Source organism: Danio rerio, chromosome 10 (genome assembly GCF_049306965.1).
Source record: "Danio rerio strain Tuebingen ecotype United States chromosome 10, GRCz12tu, whole genome shotgun sequence".
NCBI lineage: Eukaryota > Metazoa > Chordata > Actinopteri > Cypriniformes > Danionidae > Danio > Danio rerio.
The window spans coordinates 7,085,810-7,112,518 of record NC_133185.1 but is presented as its reverse complement, the minus strand read 5'-3'; the positions used below and the strand labels follow the sequence as shown (position 1 = coordinate 7,112,518).

General features: G+C 37.1%; 2 protein-coding genes across 2 annotated transcripts; both read left to right on the top strand.

Moving 5' to 3' along the window:
* Positions 1-3,438: 3,438 nt before the first annotated feature.
* Positions 3,439-10,779, top strand: LOC141376299 (uncharacterized). Its single transcript, XM_073914385.1, has 9 exons — positions 3,439-5,059; positions 6,410-6,892; positions 7,050-7,415; positions 7,617-7,714; positions 7,830-7,880; positions 7,985-8,366; positions 8,448-8,624; positions 8,748-8,877; positions 9,037-10,779. The coding sequence occupies exons 1-9, from the start codon at positions 4,933-4,935 to the stop codon at positions 9,044-9,046; spliced, it is 1,824 nt and encodes a 607-aa protein (XP_073770486.1). The 5' UTR covers positions 3,439-4,932; the 3' UTR covers positions 9,047-10,779.
* A 5,105-nt stretch (positions 10,780-15,884) lies between these two features.
* LOC103911715 (uncharacterized) lies at positions 15,885-23,892 on the top strand. Its single transcript, XM_009305110.5, has 2 exons — positions 15,885-16,214; positions 19,256-23,892. Exons 1-2 carry the CDS (start codon positions 15,910-15,912, stop codon positions 20,175-20,177), a joined length of 1,227 nt encoding a protein of 408 aa, XP_009303385.1. The 5' UTR covers positions 15,885-15,909; the 3' UTR covers positions 20,178-23,892.
* The last annotated feature ends 2,817 nt before the right edge of the window (positions 23,893-26,709 follow it).

The window sequence follows — 26,709 nt, the reverse complement described above, 5'->3', positions numbered from 1 at the left end:
ATACAAATAGGTTCTACAGTGGCGATTACGACAATACTTCATAGAGTGTTTTTGAAACACTCGTGCAGTTTAAAATTTGTCAAATTGTTGCAATTTCACTGGCCACCCTGGATGGAAACACAATAAAGAGATATAGTACTTTATTCCCACTCATTATCTGCATTAGATGTGGTTTTACAGTGATGAAACAGAACATCTGTAAGACAGGAAATGTATGAAATTTGTACAAAAAGTTTGCTAAAACGAAAGAGTAAGTCAGTTTAATGGTGAAGAGATTGATCAAATATGCCTATAGATAAAAGGTTTGCGAAAAAAATGTCATGCTCCCTTATAAAAGTATTTTGTATTTTCAGAGTACAGGATTTTACTTTGATACCTGTGTGGCTGCTGTATTTTGTAGTTTATTTTGATGCATGTAATATTGAGGTGTTTTGTATTTTATTTTAGAACACATTTCAATGTATTTTTGCTCATCCCTGCATACCGTTTACTGGACATGAAAGGTAGCTTTAAAGACTTATGTTTCAACGAAAACAGTAAAGACACAGTATTTGGGTAATTGGCTATACAATCTATTTTATTTCTTTGAAAACAAAAAGAAAACTTGGACAGGGTGTAAATAACCTTTTTTAATTATTCAAATCACTCGAGGCTTATTTTACTTGAATGATGTATTTGTTCCGTTGCGTGTTCTCATTTGAAAAACACACTATACTAGTAAGCACTCTGATCTGATGTGTGTGTGTGTGTGTGTGTGTGTGTGTGTGTGTGTGTGTGTGTGTGTGTGTGTGTGTGTCTTCAGCTCCTCCAGCTTCACACAGAGGCTCACAGATGAAGTAGAGGAAGTTCAGGATCAGGATCTGTTCTCCTCAGTTCCTCTGCCACTCCTGCTCTCCTTCTACAAGTCATTGAAAGCGTTTATCTAAACTGAACCTGACAATACAAGCCGAACCAAGACTGCTGGATTCAGATCAGTGTAATGTCAGTGGCCACCTGTTCAGTGTAACCAGGGAAGGCGCTCAAGATCATCTAAACTGGACCGATCAGCCGGCGCTGCACTGAGACACCAGCGAATCAGCTGACGGCACTCTATTACACACAACCTTGTCTTCAGAAACACACAACAACACACTTCTGCTCGCTCGCCACGCCATCTCTGAATGTGTCTGAATCTCTTACCTGTTGACAAGCTCCTAGGGAAGGTCAGTCTGCTTCTGGACGTGACCCTCTATGCGCCTCTGAAGGGGAAACGGTCACACAGGATGTTGTAGAGCGTCACTCCTACTGACCTGACTGTAGCTGGAGTGGCATTGTAGCGATGTCTGCGAAACAACTCAGGAGGAGCGAATGCAGGAGTGCCTGAGAGACACAAGAAGACCACAAACATCTGCTCCAAATGCTCCAGTACAGACAAATTCCCTTTAGTTGATCAGCAGACGTTCACAAACATCAACAGAACGTTTCCTTCTGTAACTCAAACCCACCTGCAAAGTATTTGTAGGCCGAGCGCTTCAGCAGATCTCCACAGCTGAAGTCCAGCAGCTTGATGTCGTGGGGAGATCAGCAGGTTCTCTGGCTTGATGTCCCGGTGCAGAATGCCGTGGTTCTCGTAGTGTTTCAGTGCCGCGATCAGCTGCCCCAGCACTTCCTTAGCCAGACGCTCATCCAGACAGCTGTTCTCCTCACAGAAGCTCTGGAGATTTTGGCAAGGAGCCGGATGCTCCAGGATCAAGACGTACCGTCTGGGACGGTCAAACCAGTCCAGCAGCTGCAGGACACTGGGGCAGGCAGGAGCTGAAGTGATGTGGGTCTTTAATGCCACCTCCAGCGGCAGCCGACCCTGACCGTCCTGCAGGACAAACCCTCCATTATATCCAGGACTGAATCAAACACAGCAAACACCACAGATTCACACCAAAACATACAACTTTCAGTGTCTCGGGGGTCCGGTCCTTCGACACGTACTTGATGTCCACCTGCAGACAGAAAAAGCAGAGTAAATCACACCTGCCTGATGGAGACACATGACATTTACTGACAGCAACATTTCTAAAGCATGTCTGAATGAAGGAGGGACGAAGATCTCTTACTGGTAGTCCATCAGACCTGCGGACCCCAGCAAACACAGAGCCGAATCCACCTCGCCCCAGCAACGGGCCCTTCAGTTACAAGTCAGCAACACAGAAGAGCACAAGAAATGAAGAGAGAAGAGAAAACATGCTGCAGTGTCTTCAATGACAAATCATTTCCTAACTGAGCCAGAAGATCTGGAAGATTTGAGCTGTGCTGACCTCTGCGAGAGCGTTTGGCCGGTCTCCGGGAAGAGGTGGACGGTGTTTGCTGGCTGCTGCTTTGCCTTTTCCTCTTGCTGTTCCTCTGGTCTGTGGATGCAGAATCAGCCAAATGTGAAGGCAGAGGAGAAAATATCCAGGAAGCTCAGCGGTGCCGTCCTGTGTGTCTGTGTCCAGAGCTGCTGTCTGGGTGAAAGCAGCACTCCTGGGTCTGGAATGGCTTGAGGTTAAATATAAATCACACATAGAAACACTTTTACTGCTCACTTTCATCACACTTTCAGAAGAAACTTGCAGTTTTTATTGAGCAACTCTGCAGTTTCCATCATTATAATTGCTTTAAAGAATAAAAACAAACATTAAAACATTTTTTTAATAATTTTTGTTTCATGTTAACTTCTGTGATCTTTTTCATATCAATCAATCATCGTACAGCATCATACAGTGACAAACCAATGACAAACTAATGACAAATTAAAAACACTCACCTCTCTTTCTTCACCCATGTGGGACATGGACAATCTCCTCCAACCTGCAATAAAACAAGAAAATACAGATAAAATATGAAAATTTATTTAAAACAGGAAATTAAAGGAAAAATAAGAACAAAACGAAGTGAAAATTAGAAAATACAACAAAAACAAATGTTTAAAGAAACAATCAGAAAACAAGAACTAAAATAAAAACTGATTAAAGAAGTTGTGCTCTTTATAATTAGTCTTCTCTCAGAAATCCTCGAACAGATTCAGAAATCTCAGGATCCGCACAGAAATGCTCTGCAAACTCGCCTCGTCTCTCAACCAACAGATTGCGATGGGTTTGATTTGTCCGAATTTATATCAACACGCGTTGCTATAGCAATTAAAATAAAAGCGCATTAAAAGATTTTGTAATAAAATTAGAAAGAAATTAAATAAAATTCTGGAATAATTTTAAGAGGCCTTACATTTATGCGAGAAGTGACGACAGGGAAGTTAGTCACATGACCTTTTGTAATGCCCTGCTTTAGCCTGAATCGTCAATAATTGTATTTAATTATAATATAATAAATATAATAATAATATAATATAATAGTCAATAATTTAGCGTAAATAATATTAAATATGATCCTCAGAAAATAATCCAATAACTGTTCTGGAAGCAGTTTATGATGCCTGTAGATTTCATGAATGGAGAATAATATCATCATCCTTCACATTTTCCTTTAAGTATTTATTTCATTTTATTATTGTTTTATTCCATTTAATTTGTTTTATTTTTTATTAGACTGAAATTATCAAATTAAAATGTTCAATTAATATTAAATGGCAGCTGCTGTTTACCACAAAACCATTAATAAAGTGTCCAGCACCAAAAGTGTTTTATATAACGAGTCAAATCCACTGATAATGATCATATCTTAGCGATTATATAATGATTGTCATTATCAGTGAATTTGACTTATTTACAAGAGAGGAATTAAAAAGGAAGGACATTATAATAATTATTACTGTTGTTATTGTTTTATTATTCAGATGGACAATTTCTAGTGAGGTTATTTGTGCGGTCCAGTTTGTTATTTTCCCTATAAATCACAAAACATTTTCTCTTTCTCTTGTGGACTAATAATTTATAGACTATTTTAGCCCAACCCTTCATATTTCTTATTCAACTTTTTACATTTAAATCACAAATGTCCACTTATTATTGACTGTGATTTAAAACTTTAATACATGTTTGTAAATTTATTGATAAATACATTTAATTCAGGTTTGTATACTTTATTGGTAAAAGATAATGAATGTATCTTCGCTGGTGCTGCTCGTACAGCTGCAGTTTATACTGATATTTCTGATATAATTTGATAATAATTGCTAAAGCTTTCATCAGGGTATGTGTCACACTTTATTTGTTATAAATTTATTATCTGACAAAAACAACAACTGAGTTGTGGATCTCAACAAAACTTGACCGAGCAGAGCGCCGTTATGGATCACCCCGCACAGCTCACCGATTTTTTTTTTTTTCATTGATTTTATTTTATTTGTATTTTTTTAATTGACTTCAATAATAAACGTACAAAATCCAATTTTACACAAAAAAACAATGATAATAATAGATCAGGAAAAATTATATAAACATATAAAAAATTTAATTAAAAGAGAAACAAAAGAGAGAAAAATATAAATAAATAAAATTAAACAGAGATACATACATAACACAAATACAGCAAGAGGAAACAAGGACTTATGTATCCGTGATATTTCCAAAATATTTATTAGAATAATCCAAGAATCTATCTTTTTTCTTGTTATTAACTAGTCTAGGGGTTTTATTAAAAACCACAAATACTATAAAAGATGTAAAATAGATGGCTGCGAATTGGAGAATTTTTATTTGTGAATAAAATATTTTCCATACAAAATAAAAAAGTTAATAATGTAGTTCTCTGATATATCAGTTTTACTGTCATAGTAACAAAAAATATCTTGAAGTTGTAAGGGTCTGGAAGAAGCAATGTAGCTCACTTCACCTATGATGTCATAAATAGAACGCCGTTACGTCATAGGACAGAACACAGTTCAGAAATTCCTCAGAGTGACAAACGAACGAGTAGAGTGAACAGTGATTATCGACTTTAGCGACTTGTTTTGCATCTCAAATGGCAAATAACACGTCAGCTGTGTTTTTTACTCGACTTAATTTGATTAAGACAGTATTTGTCAACCATCATCAAAGTGATACGATGGCTTCTCCTACACCTCCTACCGTGATGAGAAGCCCAACAGGTGAGATGACAGTTTACAAAAACAGTGTATTCTCACGCATTATTTAATAAAAAGTATAATAATAATAATAATATTGATATATCGCCATATAAGGCGACTTACCGACATAAGTCAAATATTCAACCTCTCATGTTTGTAATTGTGTAGTGTAGTTGTGATATTGAATATTTTCTGACTCTGTGATTTGAGCCCTGCTGATATTTTATGTATTGACATTCTGGCTTTTAAGTTTCTCATTTCCACTCAACAGAAATTGTGCCTTGTTAACTTTACTGATAAAAACATTTTAATTTTACTTTAATTGAAATCCTTTGTGTAGTTCTGCACAGTAATGTTCTTAGTTTTTGATGGTGTGGAGGAATAATTGTTATATTTTAGCAAACTGAGTGAGAATATTATATTTAAGTCTTTATTTGTTCAAGCAGGGATGAATTAATACAATTGAGGTAAAGTTGGTTTTATATTCACACATTCTGACTTTCTCCTTAATAATATAACAGAAAAATATTGTTTCAAATTCTAAATGGGGAAATCATATAAACAGCCAATGACTATCATCATATAACAGTGTTTACAGTCAGTTAAATAGTGCTAATGTTGATTTGAAGTCATACTTACATGCAATTTCAGACCCAATATTGGTAAACAACTTATACGAACTGTTAAATGATAAAAATGTGCAAATATAAAACCAACTTCACCTCCATAATAATAAATGTCTACAGCTCTGTTTCTGTGACTGAAGTTCTGGAGCAAGACTTCTATTTTCATTTGGATTTCTAAGACTAATTGTTAAATGATTAAAGTTATAATTTACTCACAGATTTCTTACTGAAGCTCCAGAGTGAGAGGAATTGTTCTCTTTGAGTTTGACGATTGCTAATGGAAAGCTGAACAATGTTGATTTAGGTTCATTAGTTTTTCTGTGGTGGAGAAGTGGTGCTTGAGGAAGAATGTAGATGTAGATGTAGCACCCACTGACAAACAAATAAAAGTATTATATTGACTCAAAGTCAGTTCTTATAATAGTTTGCATTTTGTGTGAGCAGGAGTGAGATGTTTATTTTTGCTAAATAGTTGATTTTAGGATTTTTCCTGATGTCTAATATGGACTTATGACTTACAGACTATTTGTCAGCTTGTGTTTGTCATTTTACATCTTAGAAATGATTTGCAAATCCACATAATTAATTTCAGTTTTCAAACATTTTCTATTATAATTGTACATTTATTATTGTTGTTTGTTTTGTGTGATTGTCTTTTATATGTCTAATTTACAGCAGTTTGTCTATTTTGAACCTGTGGTTAAAGAGTTTTCTAATATTTCCCTGTTCATTTCCTTTATTTCAGAAAATCCAGAGAAAAGGAGGAAAGGGAATAAAGCCTCTGCTTTCTTCAAGAGAGCATGGAAGGCTGTGAAGCGCCCTTTCCTTTGCTGTGGCCGGAACAGAGTGGCTCCATTTGAACCACAGTCGGATATCGATGATTTCGAGCATCTGCCTGTTCCAGGTCCCTCCAGGACCGTCGCAGCACATGCAGACCTTGAGCCGGTGTGGCTGCCAGGCCAGGTCTGTGAAGACCCTCAGCCGTTGAGTGTTCCGGGCCCCTCCAGGATCAAGCAAACAGCAGATCCGGCCCGTCCTGAGTCCTCAACGGCCCTGACAGGTCATGTTGACACTGAGCTGGTGTGTCTGCCAGGACAGATCTTGGAAGATCCTCAGCCAATCAGTGTCCATGGCCTCACCAATATTAGGAACATGACGGATGCAGATTCGGCCTGTCCTGAGTCGCCTCCGTCTGTTCAAGACCCCTCTGATATTGATGGGACTGATGGTGAGTCATCCTGAATTTGGTTCATCTGTTATTTTTATGCTTTGTTGTTTTTAGCTTGTAAATCAGACAGTGTCATTTGTTGTGCTGTTGGTTGTGTATTAATTAGTAGCTGCAGCTCTGTTCATGGAGATGTTTCTGTTTGTTTTCTTCATTTTAGAAAAACCTAAAAAAGGAAGGAAAGGGAAAAGAGTCTCTGCTTTCTTCAAGAGAGTATTGAAGGCTGCAACGCGCCCTTTCCTGTGCTGTGACACAGATATAGTCCAGCATCTTACACCACAACCTGAACCTGAACCTGAACCTGAGCCAGAGTCAGAGCCAGAGTCAGAGCCAGAGTCAGAGTCCGAGTCCGAGTCCGAGCCTGAGTCAGCGCCAGAGTCTGAGCCAGGGCTGGAGAATGAAGCTGACCCTGAGGCAGTGCCTGCTGAAATTATGCCTGAAATCGCAGAACCCGCTGACCCTGAGTCAGTATGTCTGCCAGACCCAGCGCCTGAAGAGCCTAAAGAGGCTTCTGTGCCCACTCGTAGTAAGTCATCATTTCCTTCTGTTTTCTTTAACTCATAATTAATATAATTTGTCATCAGTTTACTCCTGCAATTCTGGTAGAAGTTACTGCTTTCAGCTCATTGCATTAAATCCAGATTTAAAGGATTTATTAGTCTTTTATTTGATCCGTTTCATACCAGACAATCCAAGTAAATCTCCCTGCTCTTTTTGTGTGTTTCAGGATTTGATCTGTCTGACTTTAAAGTAGACAGCATGATTGGAGAAGGAGCTTTTGGCAAGGTGTATGTGGCATCTCACAAACTTCGTGAAAGTGAAAAGGTAGAGAACTATTTTTTACATTCAGTCAGCATTTTCCTCCTAATTATTAAATATTAATAGTTTGTTGGCTTTAATTTGCCACTTACTTTGAAAAATTGACTGTTTTTTTCCGCAGGTTGCCCTGAAGTCTATAACCAAGCTTAAACAGGACCAATATCTCAACATTGTAAGTTGAATAATTCACACAACAATAACATTTTCCAGTTTTTGTTTCTGTACTTTGTGTCATTCTGCTCTGGTAATATCTTTGAAATCTGTTGTTCTTTCTAGGATGGTCATTCCACACCTGTGCTTGCGGAAGTGGCAATGATGCTCAGGTTGATGAATGCTCCGCAATGCCCAAATATCATCGGATTACACGACTGGATTGAGAATGAGAGCAGCTTCCTTCTCGTCTTGGAGTACCCAGAGTCAAGCCGGACCTTGGCTGATTACATCACAATGAAATGGCGAATTAGTGAAAAGCGAGCACGCCGGTTAATTCGTCAGTTGATCCGAGCTGTAAAGTTCTGCACTGAGCGTGGAGTTTTCCATGGCGATATCCACACGGAGAACATCCTGGTGACGAAACCCCGATTACAGCTCAAATTGATCGACTTTGGTTGTGCTTGGCCCATTACCAGCGAGCCTTTCAACAGCAGTGAATTTCGAGGTGAGTTGGCGTTTTGTTAGTTTCTTTGCTCACAGTATTGTCTTATGAAATGACTGAATTCTGAAAATGTCTCTCTTATAGGAGCCAGTGGGATCACGCCACCTGAGGTTTTCAAGGATCCCACATTCTATGCTGACCCGGCAAACATTTGGCAAATAGGCAGCGTGCTGTACGATATATTGCATGCAGAATTGCCCTTTTCTGACAAAGATTCAATAATGTTTGCATCCCTTGAGACACACCCCAGGTTAACTCCAGGTAAGCAGACACCTCTGAACAATCTCAGCCTCAGTGACAGAATAAAATATGTCAGTCATGAGTAAAAAAGCATTGAATATAATGGTTACAGACATATTTCACACTCTCTGTGTCACTTTTCAGCATGCCAGAACCTGCTTTCCCAGTGTTTGGCCCGCTGTCCACTTGAGCGGCTGCAGTTACATCAGTTAGAAAAGCACCGGTGGTTCAATCCAACGACCCCAAATCCTGCGCAGCAGTTAAACAAGAGGAGGTAGAGGAACACACCGAGCACAAAACTACATCTTCAGTCTTTCTTTTCTTCATGCTATTCCTGTTCTTTCCTCTTCTGCTCTTTTAGAGTCACAAGTCTTATTTGACAGCCCTTCATATCACTGCTTAAATAACTTTGTGTTGTTTTTCTTCATTTTAGAAAACACTAAAGTGAGAAAGTGGAAAGCACAATTAAAGTCACTAAACTAACATTATCAGTTATTAATTACTCCCTCATGTCATTCCAAACCCCTCAGATCTTACTTTTCAGTGTCAGTGTGTTGATGAGAGCTCTGTCCTGCACTGTGTGTGTGTCCACTGCTGACGTTTACCTCAGATGTGCCCACGCTTTGTTTAAATGAGAGGAAGTCGCGCAGGCCTCTGGGTTATCCGTCAGCAGTGCGACACACATCCAGTGCAGTACAGGACTTCTGAAGTCATTATTTTTGTTTTAATATTTTTGTGTTTTTCTTTCTGCATTAAAGAAGTTTCGCTCCAAACCCCTGACACCTTTCCTCATCTTCAGAAAACAAATGAAAAGATTTGAGATGAAATCAAATCATCAAACCATGAGAGCTCTGTCCTGCACTGTGTGTGTGTTCACTGCTGACATTTACCTCAGATGTGCCCACGCTTTGTTTAAATGAGAGGAAGTCGCGCAGGCCTCTGGGTTAAACGTCAGCAGTGCGACACACATACAGTGCACTGCGCTCTTCTGGACGTGCGGTTTGAGGGTCAGAGAGCTCTCAGATTTCATCTCAAATGTTTTCATTTGTGTTCTCAATATGAACTAAACATGAATTTGAACTAAGGACATGAGCTGAGTAATTAATGACAATAATGGTAATGAATGGTGCCTAGACCGCAGCTCTGCACAAGACCTTTGGCCACAGGAGAAATGGTCGTACCCAACCGAGCCTGGTTTCTCTCGAGGTTTTTTCCTTCACTTTTGTTAATTGGTGAAGTTTTGTTCCTCGCCACTGTCGCCGCTGGCTTGCTTGGTTGGGACTTGTGGAGCTGCGCATCGATGGATTTGCTCTTCAGTGTTTGGACTTTCAGCAGTGACAATTAAACCACACTGAACTGAACTGAACTGAACTTCAACTCCAGTGCTGTCACAGTTTTCTCCTCTAAAGTGTCATCAAAGATCTGCTCGACTATTTTCTCCCTCATTAATGAATCTGGTGTTCTGTCATAAGAGAGACTGATTGTTTTATAATGAAGTGTTCATGATTGTTTTGTAATGAATTGTTCTTTGAATTGTTTTGTGATGAACTGCTTCTATGTATTGTTGGCTAATAAGTCAAATAAAATCCTGTGAATCAAACTGAAGCTCTGATCATCATTTCTGTGAGTTTTCTAAATGACTCCTTACTCAATTAAAGAGAGAGTTCTCCCTCAACTATTTACTCACGTGCTTCCAAACCGATGAGGTTCTTTCCTCTGTTGAACACTGAAGAAGATACAAATCTGAAAATCTGTAACCATTGATGTCCACAGTAGGAAAACAAACACAATGGAAGTCAATAGTTACAGGTTTCCAGCATTTTTCAAAACATCTTCTTTTGTGTATAACAGAAGAAACTCATAGTAAGGGCTGAGTAAAAGATGACAGGATATTCATTATAGGGTGAAGGAATCTCTTTAACAACCCAGTAGTGCCATATACTGTGATTACTATGATTTAACACTAAGTTGTGGAGTCTGTTTAGCCAAATGGAACCACAGTTTAGACTTGAGTAACTGGACTGTGTTTGACAGCTTTCATGTATACAGCTCCAAGAGAAGTTCATGGGGGCTATTCCATAAACCAAGCTTACAGAAAAAGCCAAGCTTATTTTGGTAAGTCAGGTTTATTAATGGCGGATTCTGACTTCCAACTATATATTATATATATATTGTTAAAAGCAAAAAAAAAAAAAAAAAATATATATATATATATATATATATATATATATATATATATATATATATATATATATATATATATATATATATATATATAGTTGGAAGTCAGAATTATTAGCCCCCCTTTGAATTTTTTATTTGAATATTTCCCAAATGATGATTAACAGAGCAAGGACATTTTCACAGTGTGTCTGATAATATTCTTTTCTTCTGGAGAAAGACTTATTTGTTCTATTTCGGCTAGAATAAAACCAGTTTTTAATTAAAAAAAAAAGTCATTTTAAGGTCAATATTATTAGCCCCTTTAAGCTATATTTTTACGATAGTCTACTACAGAACAAACCATTGTTAGACAATAACTTGCCTATTTACACCTGCCTAGTTCACCTAGTTAAGCCTTTAAATGTTACTTAAAGCTGTATAGAAGTGTCTTGAAAAATATCTAGTAAAATAATATTTATTATCATCATGGCAAAGATAAAATAAATCAGTTATTAGAAATGAGTTATTAAAAATGTTATGTTTAGAAATGTGCTGAAAAAAATCTCTCCGTTAAACAGGAATTGGGGAAAAAATAAACAGGGGGGCAAATAATTCTGACTTCAACTGTATATACACACACACACACATGCTCGCAACTTTAAGAATAGAATGATAATATAAAAATTATATTTAAATTCAAATAAGTGATTGCAAACAAAACAAATGCAAACTAAATTATCTTCTTTTATATTCCTGTTGATTATATATATATGTGTGTGTGTGTGTGTGTGTGTGTGTGTGTGTGTGTGTGTGTGTGTGTGTTTGTGTGTGTTTTTTCAGCTTAGTGCCTTTAATTAATCCGGGGTCACCACAGCGGATTGAACAGCCAACAGAACAGTGTAGTATAGAAACATTTATACTACACACTTACTCTCATTCATACACTACGGACGATTTAGCTTATTATTACCCTACAATTACAATTGTAGGGTACAATTACAATTACCCTATATAGCGCATGCCACATGTTTTTGTATTTGGGGGAAATGGAGCACTCCCACATGAACACGGGGAGAAGAAGCACTGGCTAATATAAAGAAGAAAACTACATTTCTCAAATAATAACTTTAAAGCTATAAACTGAGTGGAGTAATTAGGACATGGATCTAATGTGCTTACATTTAGCACATTTTGTATGTTACAGGAAGCCTGCACTGCATTAAAACTTTTCCTTGCAAGCAACAATTGGCAGTAAATGCATATTCTCTCTCTCTCTCTCTTTCTCACACACACACACACACACACACACACACACACACACACACACACACACACACACACACACACACACACACACACACACACACACACACACACACACACACACACACACACACACACACACGTGCAAGCACAATTTTAATGTATTATGACAAATATTTAATTTCATGTTAATAGGCCTAAATAATTGCCTATATTTTAAAATATATTGCTACACATGTAGCCTATTGACCAATCTGCAGTTTTCTGTCAGCCGTATTATTTGATTATATGTTTAAATTCTTATATGTTTGAACTCAAAATAATCTTCATGGTCCAGGATCAACATCAGTAAATTTTAATCTTGATGGTCCAGGATCAACATCACTTAACTTGAATCTTGATGGTCCAGGATCAACATCAGTGAACATGAATCTTGATGGTCCAGGATCAACATCAGTGAAATTTAATCTTGATGGTCCAGGATCAACATCAGTGAATTTGAATCTTGATGGTCCAGGATCAACATCAGTAAAATTTAATCTTGATGGTCCAGGATCAACATCAGTGAACTTGAATCTTGATGGTCCAGGATCAACATCAGTAAACTTGAATCTTGATGGTCCAGGATCAACATCAGTGAATTTGAATCTTGATGGTCCAGGATCAACATCAGTGAATTTGAATCTTGATGGTCCAGGATCAACATCAGTGAATATGAATGTTGATGGTCCAGGATCAACATCAGTGAACTTGAATGTTGATGGTCCAGGATCAACATCAGTGAATATGAATCTTGATGGTCCAGGATCAACATCAGTGAACTTGAATGTTGATGGTCCAGGATCAACATCAGTGAATTTGAATCTTGATGGTCCAGGATCAACATCAGTGAAATTTAATCTTGATGGTCCAGGATCAACATCAGTGAACTTGAATCTTGATGGTCCAGGATCAACATCACTGAATTTGAATCTTGATGGTCCAGGATCAACATCAGTGAACTTGAATCTTGATGGTCCAGGATCAACATCAGTGAACTTGAATCTTGATGGTCCAGGATCAACATCAGTGAATTTGAATCTTGATGGTCCAGGATCAACATCAGTGAATTTGAATCTTGATGGTTCAGGATCAACATCAGTGAAATTTAATCTTGATGGTCCAGGATCAACATCAGTGAACTTGAATCTTGATGGTCCAGGATCAACATCAGTGAATTTGAATCTTGATGGTCCAGGATCAACATCAGTGAACTTGAATGTTGATGGTCCAGGATCAACATCAGTGAATTTGAATCTTGATGGTCCAGGATCAACATCAGTGAAATTTAATCTTGATGGTCCAGGATCAACATCAGTGAACTTGAATCTTGATGGTCCAGGATCAACATCAGTGAATTTGAATCTTGATGGTCCAGGATCAACATCAGTGAACTTGAATCTTGATGGTCCAGGATCAACATCAGTGAACTTGAATCTTGATGGTCCAGGATCAACATCACTTAACTTGAATCTTGATGGTCCAGGATCAACATCAGTGAACTTGAATCTTGATGGTCCAGGATTAATATCAGTGAATTTGAATCTTGATGGTCCAGGATCAACATCAGTGAACTTGAATCTTGATTGTCCAGGATCAACATCAGTGAATTTGAATCTTGATGGTCCAGGATCAATATCAGTGAATTTGAATCTTGATGGTCCAGGATCAACATCAGTGAACTTGAATCTTGATGGTCCAGGATCAACATCAGTGAATATGAATCTTGATGGTCCAGGATCAACATCAGTGAACTTGAATCTTGATTGTCCAGGATCAACATCAGTGAATTTGAATCTTGATGGTCCAGGATCAATATCAGTGAATTTGAATCTTGATGGTCCAGGATCAACATCAGTGAACTTGAATCTTGATGGTCCAGGATCAACATCAGTGAATATGAATCTTGATGGTCCAGGATCAACATCAGTAAACTTGAATCTTGATGGTCCAGGATCAACATCAGTGAATTTGAATCTTGATGGTCCAGGATCAACATCAGTGAACTTGAATCTTGATGGTCCAGGATCAACATCAGTGAATATGAATCTTGATGGTCCAGGATCAACATCAGTGAACTTGAATCTTGATGGTCCAGTATCAACATCAGTAAACTTGAATCTTGATGGTCCAGGATCAACATCAGTGAATTTGAATCTTGATGGTCCAGGATCAACATCAGTGAATTTGAATCTTGATGGTCCAGGATCAACATCAGTGAACTTGAATCTTGATGGTCCAGGATCAACATCAGTGAATATGAATCTTGATGGTCCAGGATCAACATCAGTAAACTTGAATCTTGATGGTCCAGGATCAACATCAGTGAATTTGAATCTTGATGGTCCAGGATCAACATCAGTGAATATGAATCTTGATGGTCCAGGATCAACATCAGTGAACTTGAATCTTGATGGTCCAGTATCAACATCAGTAAACTTGAATCTTGATGGTCCAGGATCAACATCAGTGAATTTGAATCTTGATGGTCCAGGATCAACATCAGTGAATTTGAATCTTGATGGTCCAGGATCAACATCAGTGAACTTGAATCTTGATGGTCCAGGATCAACATCACTGAATTTAATCTTGATGGTCCAGGATCAACATCACTGAATTTAATCTTGATGGTCCAGGATCAATATCAGTGAATTTGAATCTTGATGGTCCAGGATCAACATCACTGAATTTGAATCTTGATGGTCCAGGATCAACATCAGTGAACTTGAATCTTGATGGTCCAGGATCAACATCAGTGAAATTTATTCTTGATGGTCCAGGATCAACATCAGTGAAATTTATTCTTGATGGTCCAGGATCAACATCACTGAATTTGAATCTCGATGGTTCAGGATCAACATCAGTGAATTTGAATCTTGATGGTCCAGGATCAACATCAGTGAATTTGAATCTCGATGGTCCAGGATCAACATCACTGAATTTGAATCTTGATTGTCCAGGATCAACATCAGTGAAATTTATTCTTGATGGTCCAGGATCAACTTCAGTGAAATTTATTCTTGATGGTCCAGGATCAACATCACTGAATTTGAATCTCGATGGTCCAGGATCAACATCAGTGAATATGAATGTTGATGGTCCAGGATCAACATCAGTGAAATTTAATCTTGTAAAAGATAGTTCAAACTTAGTTACTGGCAACTTATGCTGGGAAACTAGCCTGTTCCTGGGCAGGCTAACTCTCAGGCAACCCTCAAGTCTTAAATTCAAGCTTAATCAAAGTAATGTTAAAATTCACCTGCCATAATCTGATGCCAGATTAACCACTTAAAAATGATTAGAACTTTATAGTCACTCAATAGCAAAAAATAAATAAAAAAAATTATATATATATATATATATAAATATATATATATATATATATATATATATATATATATATATATATATATATATATATATATATATATATATACTGTGAAACATCCATACACACTCATACACATTCCTTCACTACGGCCAATTTAGATTTTTCAATTCACCTATAGCACATGCCGCATAACTCGGAATTCTGACTTTATAACTCGCAATTCTGACTTAACAACTCACAATTTTGACTTAATAACTCGCAATATCGACATTATAACTTAGATTTCTGACTTTATAATTTGTTTTTACGTTGTATTTATTTTTTATTCTGTGTCGGGAACGGGCTTCCATACATTGCTGATCTTTTATGAATATAAAAAACTTTTTTTCACGCCTGCACACTAGGTGGTGCAACGCGCTCTTGAACTAATCGTCCTGTAGTCTCTAACCGCTGAGAAGAAGAGTCCCTTGAATCGGCTCATGCTCAAAACAGCAGAAAGCACACTGGGTGATGGATCTGTCTACCAGCAGCAGCAGTAGCGATGACGAGTTTATATTTATGCTGTTTAAAGAGGAGAGGAAAAGAAAGAGACGTTATTGGGTGCACCCTATACTCGAGGAGAGAGAAGTGCACGGGGATTTCCGCAGACTGATAAAGGAGTTAAAGTTGTATCACGACCGCTTCCATCGCTATTTCAGGGTGTCTGTCAGTCAGTTTGAAAGTTTGCTGAAGCTGGTGGCTCCTTCACTCTGCAAATCACGAACAAACTTCAGAAAACCCATCAACCCCGAGCAGCGTTTGGCAGTGTGTTTACGGTGAGTGGAAACAGAAAGCAAACTGTGTATTGTTATGATAAACAAATGTCCCCCCCATGAGTTTATAGTATTATAACTTAAAGTCATTGTATGCGCTCTTAAGTGGTGTTGGACGATCTGAACTAGTACTGTTAATACATTAAAATATGTATTAAACTTTTAATTTAAAAAATGAAACTTTTATTATAAAGTCGTTTCTAATATGTCAAGGTGATTGTCTGTGCTGTAGAAACGACTCTTGTTTATTTGGTGATCAGTCCAACACTTTTTCAGAAGGTTGTTTCTAATGTATACCTAATGTAACTTATAGAGCTAAAATTGGTTTTATATTCGCACATTCAGACTTTCCACTTAATAATATAATTTCATAAAATTATTATTTGCAAACTCTAAATAGCAAAATCATATTAGCAGCCAGTGACTATCAAAGTCCAACATTGTTCACAGTCAAATAATCAGCGTTAATGTTGTTTTCAAGCCACACTTGCATGCTAATTCCGGTCGAATATTCAAAGTAGCATGGTAAACCAGTGGTTCTCAAACTTTTTTTTAATAAGTACCACCTCAGAAAACAATTGTCTCTCCCAAGTACCACCATGCAGAGCAGTATTGAAAAACAGTAGCGTAGTTGGCCTAGTAAAGCTGCTACAGCTTTGCACAGTTCAAAAATGTGGCAGATTAATTCCTACTATTAAGAATATTTATTATCGTCAGTCACTTTAAACATTATAAATAGTCTGAACATTAACACTGGACTGTGCTTATTTGTAAAAAAAAAAAAAAACATAAGCAAAAAACAAACAAACAAACAAAAAAAATGTCAACATTTAAATTAAAATGTTCTTTTAAAAGTTAAAAATAGTAGGTTACTTTTCTAAAAAAAAAAAATAATAATTTCTGGATCTCAGAAATATAGGCTATATGTCATCTTATATTCATATATAAATCATTTTTTATACATTTTGAAATATATGTAACATGTACACATGATATATTTGATTCCTCCGCGTACCACTAAAAGGAAGCCCGCGTACCACTAGTGGTACACGTACCACAGTTTGAGAACCACTGTGGTAAACAATATAGGGACTTCTAAATGAACGAATGTGCGAATATAAAACCAACTTTACCTCTATACCTAATGTTATTGTATGTACGATAGACAGTGGTGTAAAGTAACTTATTACAAATACTCAAATTACTGTAATTGAGTAGTTTTTCTCAGGAATTGTAATTTACTAAGTAGTTTTAAAATGTGTACTTTTACTATAGAGGTAAAGTTGGTTTTATATTCACATATTTGGACTTTCTCCTTAATAATTACATTTCATAAAAGTATTATTTGCAAAATCTAAATAACGAAATCATATTAGCAGCCAGTGACTATCAACGTACAACATTGTTTACAGTCAAATAAACAGTGTTAATGTTGTTTTCAAGTCACATTTGCGGGTTATTTCATACTGAATATTCAAACTGCCGTGATAAACAATATAGGGAGTGCCACAAGTTGTCACTGAACGAATGAGTGAATATAAAACCAATTCACCTCAATACTTTTACCTTCCCTTGAGCACATTTTAGTTCAGTATTGGTACTTTTAGTCCACTACTTTCCTTCAAAATGCAATCACTATATTATTTTTATCTTGTCTCAAGAGTTCACACTTAGCTGATGAGTTATAAAAGCTTGTTTGGCATGCTGTCCCGGGAGAGAGCCCCGAGCTCAAGGGATCCTCGAGCCCGGGGTTTCCTCCCGTTGGCAGAGCGAGAGGGGAGCCTGAGCTCGGTGGATCTCAGAACTCCCTGACTGCGGTAACTAAGGGAACAGAGGGGTTAGACAAATGCTTAACTGTTATACTTGTTTAATGCCTTTGGATGGTGGGAGGAAACCGGAGAAATTTCAGCACTTTTTTTAAAGCATTTTCAAGATGCATTTTCATGCTTTTCCAGCACTTAACAACTACAGTTAATTCCGTTTATATATGTTGTATGTACTTTTCACATTTCATTCCACTGTCCTATTTAAAAACCACAATATGACTTCTTTCAACTGAAATTGTTGAATACTTTAGAGCATAGATTTATTGGGATAGTTCACCCAAAAATGATTAAAAAAATCAATAAAAAAGTCCAGTTATTGGATGAAGATTGTTTTTAAGTTTGGTCTCTTTCTACCCAAGTTGATGCCTCAAGAAATGAGCTTACAGTCAGATTTTGTTTCGATTTCGTTCATAATAATACATGTGCATTGCTATTTTTTTTTTACAGTCATTGGTTTGGCGTTTCAGGTGCAAAAATGCATTCTGGGGAAATGTCTCTTAAATGTGTATGAAGCTAATAATATGCCAAAACAATCTGATTTTGAATCGTGTTCATTTGAATTATTGATAATTGTAAGTTCATAAAACTGATTATTATATTCAATTACAAATATTTGAATTTGAATTTCTTAACTAAAAGAAATTCAAATTTAAAACATTTAATAGCATATAGTAATCAGTTTTATTTACACATTTGTTAATAATTGAAATGAACAATTCTAATTCAGATTGTTTTGGCATATTAGCTTCATAAACACGCACATGTGGTGAACATTTTGCAATGAAAACTGGTCACACGGCATCTATTTATGCACTGGCACACATGCTCCCAAATATTTTTTGAGGTCACATATAAAAATTTGTGCGCATATGCAACCAAAAGGGTCGCAATTTCGAGCCCTGCAATTTCAAATTCAAGCAGGTTCCAAAATCCAAGCACTTTTCTAACCTTGAAAACACTTTATTAAAAATCAAGCATTTTCCAGGATTTCCAGCACCCGTAGGAACCCTGTAATCAAATTTTTAAGATAACAAATACAAAAAAAAAAAGCATATGAAAATTTCAGACCTTGCACCAGCCTTTACTGTATATTGCCAAACACACAAAGCACTTTACCATCATATGAGGAGGTCTAATAATAATGCGATTATGCTATGCAGCATTCGTGCCTACACATTGTTAGATTTTGAAATACTGCATGTGTGTTTTTTATTTCAGCTTCCTCGGCACTGGGGATTCATACAGAACCATTGCGTCCAGCCTAAGCCTCGGCATCTCTACAGTGGCACGGGTTGTTGCGGAGACATGTGATGCCATTTGGAGCTGCCTAAAAGACGAGTACATGCCAGTGCCCACTGAAGATGTGTGGCGGAGCATCGCAAAGAGGTTTCAAGAACGATGGAGCCTCCCTAATTGTTTGGGAGTAATAGACGGGAAACGCATCGCTGTTCAGTCCCCTGGAAATTCAGCCACGTTCCTTTACGATTACAAAGGCACATTTTCAGTGGTTTTGCTAACTCTGACTGACGCCGATTACCGCTTTCTAGTGGTAGACGTGGGCAGCTGTGGAAGCAGTAGTGATGTGGGCATCTTCACAAATTCAGCACTTGGCAAAGCACTTCAAGATGGAGCCTTCAACTTCCCAGCACCAGCTGAACTTCCTGGTGCTCCTGAACTCGGAAAGGTAAATCACGTGATAGTGGCAAATGAAACGTTCCCACTGAAACCGTACCTCCTGCGGCCATACCCCGGGCGACAGCTCCTCCCGGAAATGAAAGTTTTCAATTGCAGATTGTCCCGAGCGCGCCAGGTTTCAGAAAACTGCTTCAGCAACCTCAGCCAACGTTTCAGATTCTTTCAGCGCCGTTTACAGGTGAGCCCCGCTGTTGCTGATTCTGCAGTAAAAGCAGCCTGTATCCTGTGCAATTACGTGAGTCCATCAGAACAGAATATACAAGATCTACAAGAGGACGACGGCAGCGGTTGCGTGGTCATCGAACCGCTTAGGCAAATGGGGGGATATCGGGCATCCCATGAAGCACAGAGTGTTCGAAACACTTATAAAAAGTACTTCAACTCCCCTGCTGGACAAGTGGATTGGCAGTATGAACATGTGTCCAATGGTCTGGGGGGTGATTAGCTCATTTAAAGGGTTAGTTCACCCTGAAATGAACACTAGCCCTTGATTAACTCTCCCTAAAAGCATCCGTGATGTGTTTGACTTTCTTGTTTCAGATAAATTTGGATTATTGTCTTTAATCAGAACACTTTCATGTAACACTTGTGTACTGTTCAATTTGTTTACCCTTTTATTATGTTCGTGGCTGTTTTTGCCTCATTGACTTCCATTTATAGTGATATTTTTTGATTGTAAAGCCATGACACCAATTAATCGGGCATTCTTGATTGTTAGTGTTTTTGACTGTTGGGAAGAGGTAAAACCTTAGATTTTTACTGTCAATCTTCAGTTGGCCCCATTAACCCTTTAGGCCGTACTCACACTAGGTACAGTTGCCTCGAACCGGGCCACAGCACGCTTGTCCCCCCTCCCATCTCCCCAGACGGCCCGCACTCACACCACAATCGGGCCTCCTCATGCTTACATCATCGCTGCTGTGCTGTTCAGTGAGACGCGCTCTCTCACTCAGCAGCACAGAGGAGATTTCTCTAGTTATATCGTTTCAGTCGGTTTGTTATGCAGTGACATGCAGTCAAATATTTCGCCAAACAGTCCTTAAGGATGCGGAGACACGCAGTCAGATATTTCGCCAAACAGATCCGCTACTTTTGGCGCTCATAAACAATCATAAAGCTCTCGTGCTGCAGGAATGAGGAGGTCTGCTGAAGGCGCGCAGCTGTCGTGCTGTGAGGGGTTTGCGTCTTTAATAAACTAAGGCAGTTTGCGATCACTGAACAGTAAGAATGATTAATAAATCCATATTAAACAGCCCCTTAAACGTCACGTCTCGCTTTCAGTTTCGGGCTTTGGCCCAAGTGAACCGCGCTAAGGCACACCTCTTCCAACCGGGCCAGGGCCGGCCAAGTGAACCGTGCTTGAGCCCGATTCAGCGCACTCACACTTCTCAAACGATCCAGGAAACGGACCTGGGCACAGTACAGATGGCATAGTGTGAGTAGGCCGTTAGTTAGGCCTGTGCAAAAAAGTTTCTGATATTTAAAGTTAAAGTCAGAATTATTCGCCTCCGTTTAATTTTTTCCCCAATTTCTGTTCAATGTAGAGAAGATTTTTTTTCACATAATTCTAATCATAATAGTTTTAATAACTCATTTCTAATAACTGATTTATTTTATCTTTGCCATGATGACAGTAAATAATTTTTTCCTAGATATTTTCCAAGACACTTCTATACAGCTTAAAGTGACATTTAAAGGCTTAACTGGGTTAATTAGGATAAATAGGCAAGTTAGAGTATTTAGGCAATTAAGTTATCGAAAAAATTTATAGCTTAAAGGGGCTAATAATTTTGACCTTAAAATGGCTATTAAAAATTAAGAACTGCTTTCATTCTTGCCGAAATAAAACAAATAAGACTTTCTCCAAAAGAAAAAATATTATCAGACTTACTGTGAAAATTTCTTTACTCTGTTAAAAATCATTGGGGAAATATTCAAGAAAGAAAAACAAATTCAAAGGAGGCTAATAATTCTGACCTTAACTGCATTTGAAGTTTTATGGAGGAAAAACCAACAAATTAGAGTGTGTGTGCATAAATACACTTGCTACGCGTACCATGTTCTGAGTTCTGAGCTGCTTATTTTTTATTTTCTCAAACATATTAAGGGAAGTTTGACCTCTTCCCGACTGGGAAAACTAGCAACAACCAAGAAGGCTTTAAATCATAGGTCTCAAACTCAATTCGCGGAGGGCCGCAGCTCTGCACTGTTTTGCTCCAACCTTGGTCAAACACAGCTGATCCAACTAATGAAGGTGTTCAAGACTCCTTCGAGCACCTTGATTATTTTTTATTAGCTGTGTTTGATTAGGAATGGCGCAAAACCGCAGAGCTGCGTCCCTCCAGGAATTGAGTTTGAGACCTATGAGTCAAAAGCTTTATATGGTGTCCTGGCTTTGCAATCAAAAAATGTCATTATAAAGGTGGTCAATGGGGCAAAAACAGCCACAAACATAATGAAAGGGTAGTCAATTTGCCCAGTGTAGTGTTGAATTTCTGAAACATTTCAAAGTATTTTCCAAAATGTGTGTCAAAGTAAGATTTGTCACCAAAATCATTCCTTTTGCTGAAACACAGATAAATTTGAGGCCACATTAAGACTCAAAATCAAAACATCCCTAACAGCACATCAGGGTTAATGTGCACACCCGTCACCAGGATTTGATTGGCCATAAAAAATTTCCTAGTGAGATAAAAACAATAATGAAAATGTGTCTTTAAGTTCTAAGTTTAACACACTACTTTCTTATGTACATGGGACTCTTATATTGAAAATTGGATAGAGTAACAGTAATGCAACAATCTCATCACAGCTTGTCATTGCTCAATACAGTCAATTATAAGCTTAATTCGGTGCCACCTGAAAAAATTCATCTTTTGTTAGTTTAACTATTAACATATATATTGTGTGTATTGTATGTTTGTAATGAAGCAACATACACATGTAAACTATTGAATACACTTTTAAGTACGGTGGCTGAGAGAGCTTAACATGCTGCTATTTAAGAAAACGCAACACAATTACAAAAAATGTCAACAAATTAAAAAACGATCTTTATCGATTTGACAGCACACATGTTGCAAATCCTCAAAACGCAAACAAATCAATAAAACGTCTGTATTTTCACTTGCAAATAGCTCAGAACACAGTGGAGATGTTTCAGGTGGACCCTAAAATGTGATCAACTCTGCGATTTGGTTATTTTTAATGTGCTTAAGTTTGCCCTGTGCGCTCGCGATTTTTAAAGAAACGTCTTTGCTGCGTTAATCTTGTCAATGTTATTATTCAAAAATGTGTGACACACTGAGGAAGGGATTGTGCTGAAACGTTTGTGTTTTTAAATCACCCGACGTTTGTAAAAAGAAAAACAGTACGAAGCAATTACTTCATGAGCGCAAATCAATATCATTTTGATTAATATCTTTAGACTAATAAAATACAAAAGGCAAGGAAAAAAGGATGTGAAAATAAACAAACCAAAAACTCCCCTTTCAAAGATCACCTACAACATCCCTGTGCTCTAGTCGCGGCACAATAAACATTTAACAGAAGCGTCCGTCAAGTTTTAGGGTCCCCTTGAAACATTTTTGTTGTGTTCCTTTCTTTTTGTAAGTGTCGTGAGAAAATGTAGGCATTTTCATAATTTGTTTGTGTTGTGAGAAAGTGCGTCGTATTATTTAGCTCTTATGGTGATTTAATTTTTTTTTTTTATCTAGAGCAAATAAGTGCCAATAAACTTGATAAAATAAGTATTGGTCGTTCGGGCAGGTGATAATAATATGATGATCTGTGGATGTTCAGATTGATTCGTATTCTTTAAACTCATAAAATACAACTCTAAGTTCAGTCAGTCCCTTTTGAACTACAGAACATGCATGCAACAGTAAAACAAGCCCCACAGTGCTCTAATTGATGAAATTAAGTCTTTGTGTAGTGAATCAATGCATTTAATTAAAGTATCTATATTTTAAAATGTATAAACACTTTTTGAATCTTAACTATGAATGGATTTATCAGAAAGAAGAAAGTCATATCCAGTACATCCTGCCTTGAGGTTGAGTAAATCATAGGTTAATTAAAATTTTTGGGTGAATAACCCTTTATGGTTTAATATCTATAGACAAAGCTGAACTGTTTTAAAATAAACTTCACTTGGCGTATTTTCTTGACTAGTCATTTCTTCTTCTGTTTTTTTAAATGTGCCTACCTGATTTCCACAAAGTCATAAGCATCCCCTCACTTCATCCTGTTGGTTGTTACATCATCAATTTTACCTCTACTTAAAACTCATCACATTAATACAACAAATAGTTCGTTCATTCATAGTCCCTTTATTTATCAGTGATGGTCACCACAGCGGAATGAACCGCCAACTATTCCAGCATATGTTTTACACAGCAGATGCCCTTCCAGCTGCAACCCAGTACTGGAAAACACCCATACACTCAGATTTCCACAACATACACTACAGCCAATTTAGTTTATTCAATTCATTATAGCACATGTCTTGAAACTGTGGGGAAAACCGAAGTTTCACAAATCAGTTACACAAATGTTGATTTTCAGTTGAGGTTTTTAATTCTGAGATTGGTACGATCAAAAGATTTGACTTTCCTTTTTTTGTTTTTAAAGTACAATTATTTTAGTATTTGTGCTAAAACCTTTGAATACAGTGACTTTATTAAATTTATTTCACCTTTACTTCATTACTGTAGTCCTTAAGAAAGGACGGGTAACATTTGCTCACTGCGTAGACTGGAAATGTTAATGGAATACAACATTTATGAGACGTACACAGAAAAAAAGTTATCAAGTTTACAGTAAATAAAAAGAAAACAGCTTTAGTTGACAATGCAACATAAATATGATGATGATGTGTTACGTATTTGATATTTATATCTCCACTGTAAAGATGTATTTTCATAAAATGTTAGTAATCTAGTTCAGTGGTTCTCAAAGTGGGGAACGGGACCCCCTGGGGGTCATGAGACAATGAGGAGGGAGTCGCTTGGTGACTTCCAAAAATCTCATGTATTTTATTAAACTATTAGAACTATCATATTTTATCCATAACCTGCAGAATATAAATAGTTTTAACTTATATTTAATATATACTTAATATTTAAAAGTTACATAAATAATTGTGCAAATAAACAGTCATCAGCCTTTTAAATGTATTTTTTCCATTGGATTGCAACCCCTGGGGTTATTATGCTATAACATCACAGCAATAGTTGCAGCAGATTGATTTTTTTACAGTACAATGTTAAACTTTGACATCTATATGGCACTTACGTACAGTTGAAGTCAGAATTATTAGCCCCCCTGAATTATTAGCACCCGTTTATTTTTTTCCCCAATTTCTGTTTAACAAAAAGAAGATTATTTCAACGCATTTCTAAACATAATAGTTTTAATAACTCATTTCTAATAACTGATTTCTTTTATGTTTGCCATGATGACGGTAAATAATATTTTACTAGACATTTTTCAAGACACTTCTATACAGCTTAAAGTGACATTTAAAGGCTTAACTAGGTTAATTAGGGTAACTATGCAGGTTAGGATAATTAGGCAAGTTGTTGTATAATGATGTTTTGTTCTGTAGACTATCAGGAAAAAATATAACTTAAAGGGGCTAATAATTTTTTCCTTAAAATGGCTTTGAAAAAATTAATAACTGCTTTTGTTCTAGCCGAAATAAAACAAATAAGATTTTTTCCAGAAGAAAAAATATTATCAGACATACTGTGAAAATTTCCTTACTCTGTTGAACATCATTTAAAAAATATTTAAAAAATAAAATAAAAATCAAAGGGGGGCTAATAATTCTGACTTCAACTGTACATTGAAAATAAAGGCCATGACTGAAAAAGATGGACGATTTCCAAGTGGCTCAAAGTCTCCAAAATTAAATATAAACATAAACATTGTGCTCACCATTCTCATTAAGTACGATTAAGAATAAATTTAAACAAATGAACTTTACTTTAGAACTTTAGAATAACATCCCAATTACCTACATACTGTAAGCTAATAACCAACACCATTCATTCATTCATTTTCTTGTCGGCTTAGTCCCTTTATTAATCCGGGGTCGCCACAGCAGAATGAACCACCAACTTATCCAGTAAGTTTTCACGCAGCGGATGCCCTTCCAGCCGCAACCCATCTCTGGGAAACATACACACACACTCATACACTATGGACAATTTAGCCTACCCAATTCACCTGTACCGCATGTCTTTGGACTGTGGGGGAAACCAAACCCACACGAACACAGGGAGAACATGCAAACTCCACGCAGAAACGCCAACTAAGCCGGGGATCAAACCAGCAACCCAGTGACTGTTCTTGCTGTGAGGCGAACGTGCTACCCACTGCACCACTGCGTCATCCTTAACTGATATATTAACTCAAACTTTACAGATCAGTTGTTCATAGTTTTTTACCATCTAATAACACCAGTGAAACTTTGTAAAACTTTTTTAATAAAAAGTATTTATTTAGTTTTTATGTTTAGCACAAAAACCTCATGAGTTTGTTTTCTGTTGTGTACTGCTGTTCTGCCAGGTGATGACTGTGTGTTTCTATACTTAAAACACAATGTTCAACATTTCATCTGTGGAGTTTCTTTGGTAAAATACAGCACACAAAAGCTTATGAGTGGAACAAGGTTAAGGTACAAAAATGTTATACTTTGAATATCACATCAAATTTCTGTAGCTTGAACTTGTTCCATCCATTTGCTGTTCCACAAAGTTTCACTGCTATAAGATGGTTAACAAACTATAAACAACTGATCTGTAAAGTTTGAGTTAATATATTAGTTAAGTGTTGGTTATTAGCTTAAGCATGTTATTGGGACGTTATTCTAAAGTTGCAACTATTCCTCATTTACTAACAGTTAATAAATGAAGAATAGCTGCAACTTTAGAATAACGTCCCAATAACGTATTTAAATTATTAACTGATAC

What these genes read in the sequence shown, in the direction of transcription:
- LOC141376299 (XM_073914385.1), top strand. Translation starts at nt 4,933, where the DNA reads ATGGCAAATAACACGTCAGCTGTGTTTTTTACTCGACTTAATTTGATT. An exon ending in GGCTTCTGTGCCCACTCGTA is followed by an intron (nt 7,416 to 7,616) that starts GTAAGTCATCAT and finishes TGTGTGTTTCAG; the next exon opens with GATTTGATCTGTCTGACTTT. An exon ending in CAACAGCAGTGAATTTCGAG is followed by an intron (nt 8,367 to 8,447) that starts GTGAGTTGGCGT and finishes TCTCTCTTATAG; the next exon opens with GAGCCAGTGGGATCACGCCA.
- LOC103911715 (XM_009305110.5), top strand. Translation starts at nt 15,910, where the DNA reads ATGGATCTGTCTACCAGCAGCAGCAGTAGCGATGACGAGTTTATATTT. An exon ending in CGTTTGGCAGTGTGTTTACG is followed by an intron (nt 16,215 to 19,255) that starts GTGAGTGGAAAC and finishes TTTTTATTTCAG; the next exon opens with CTTCCTCGGCACTGGGGATT.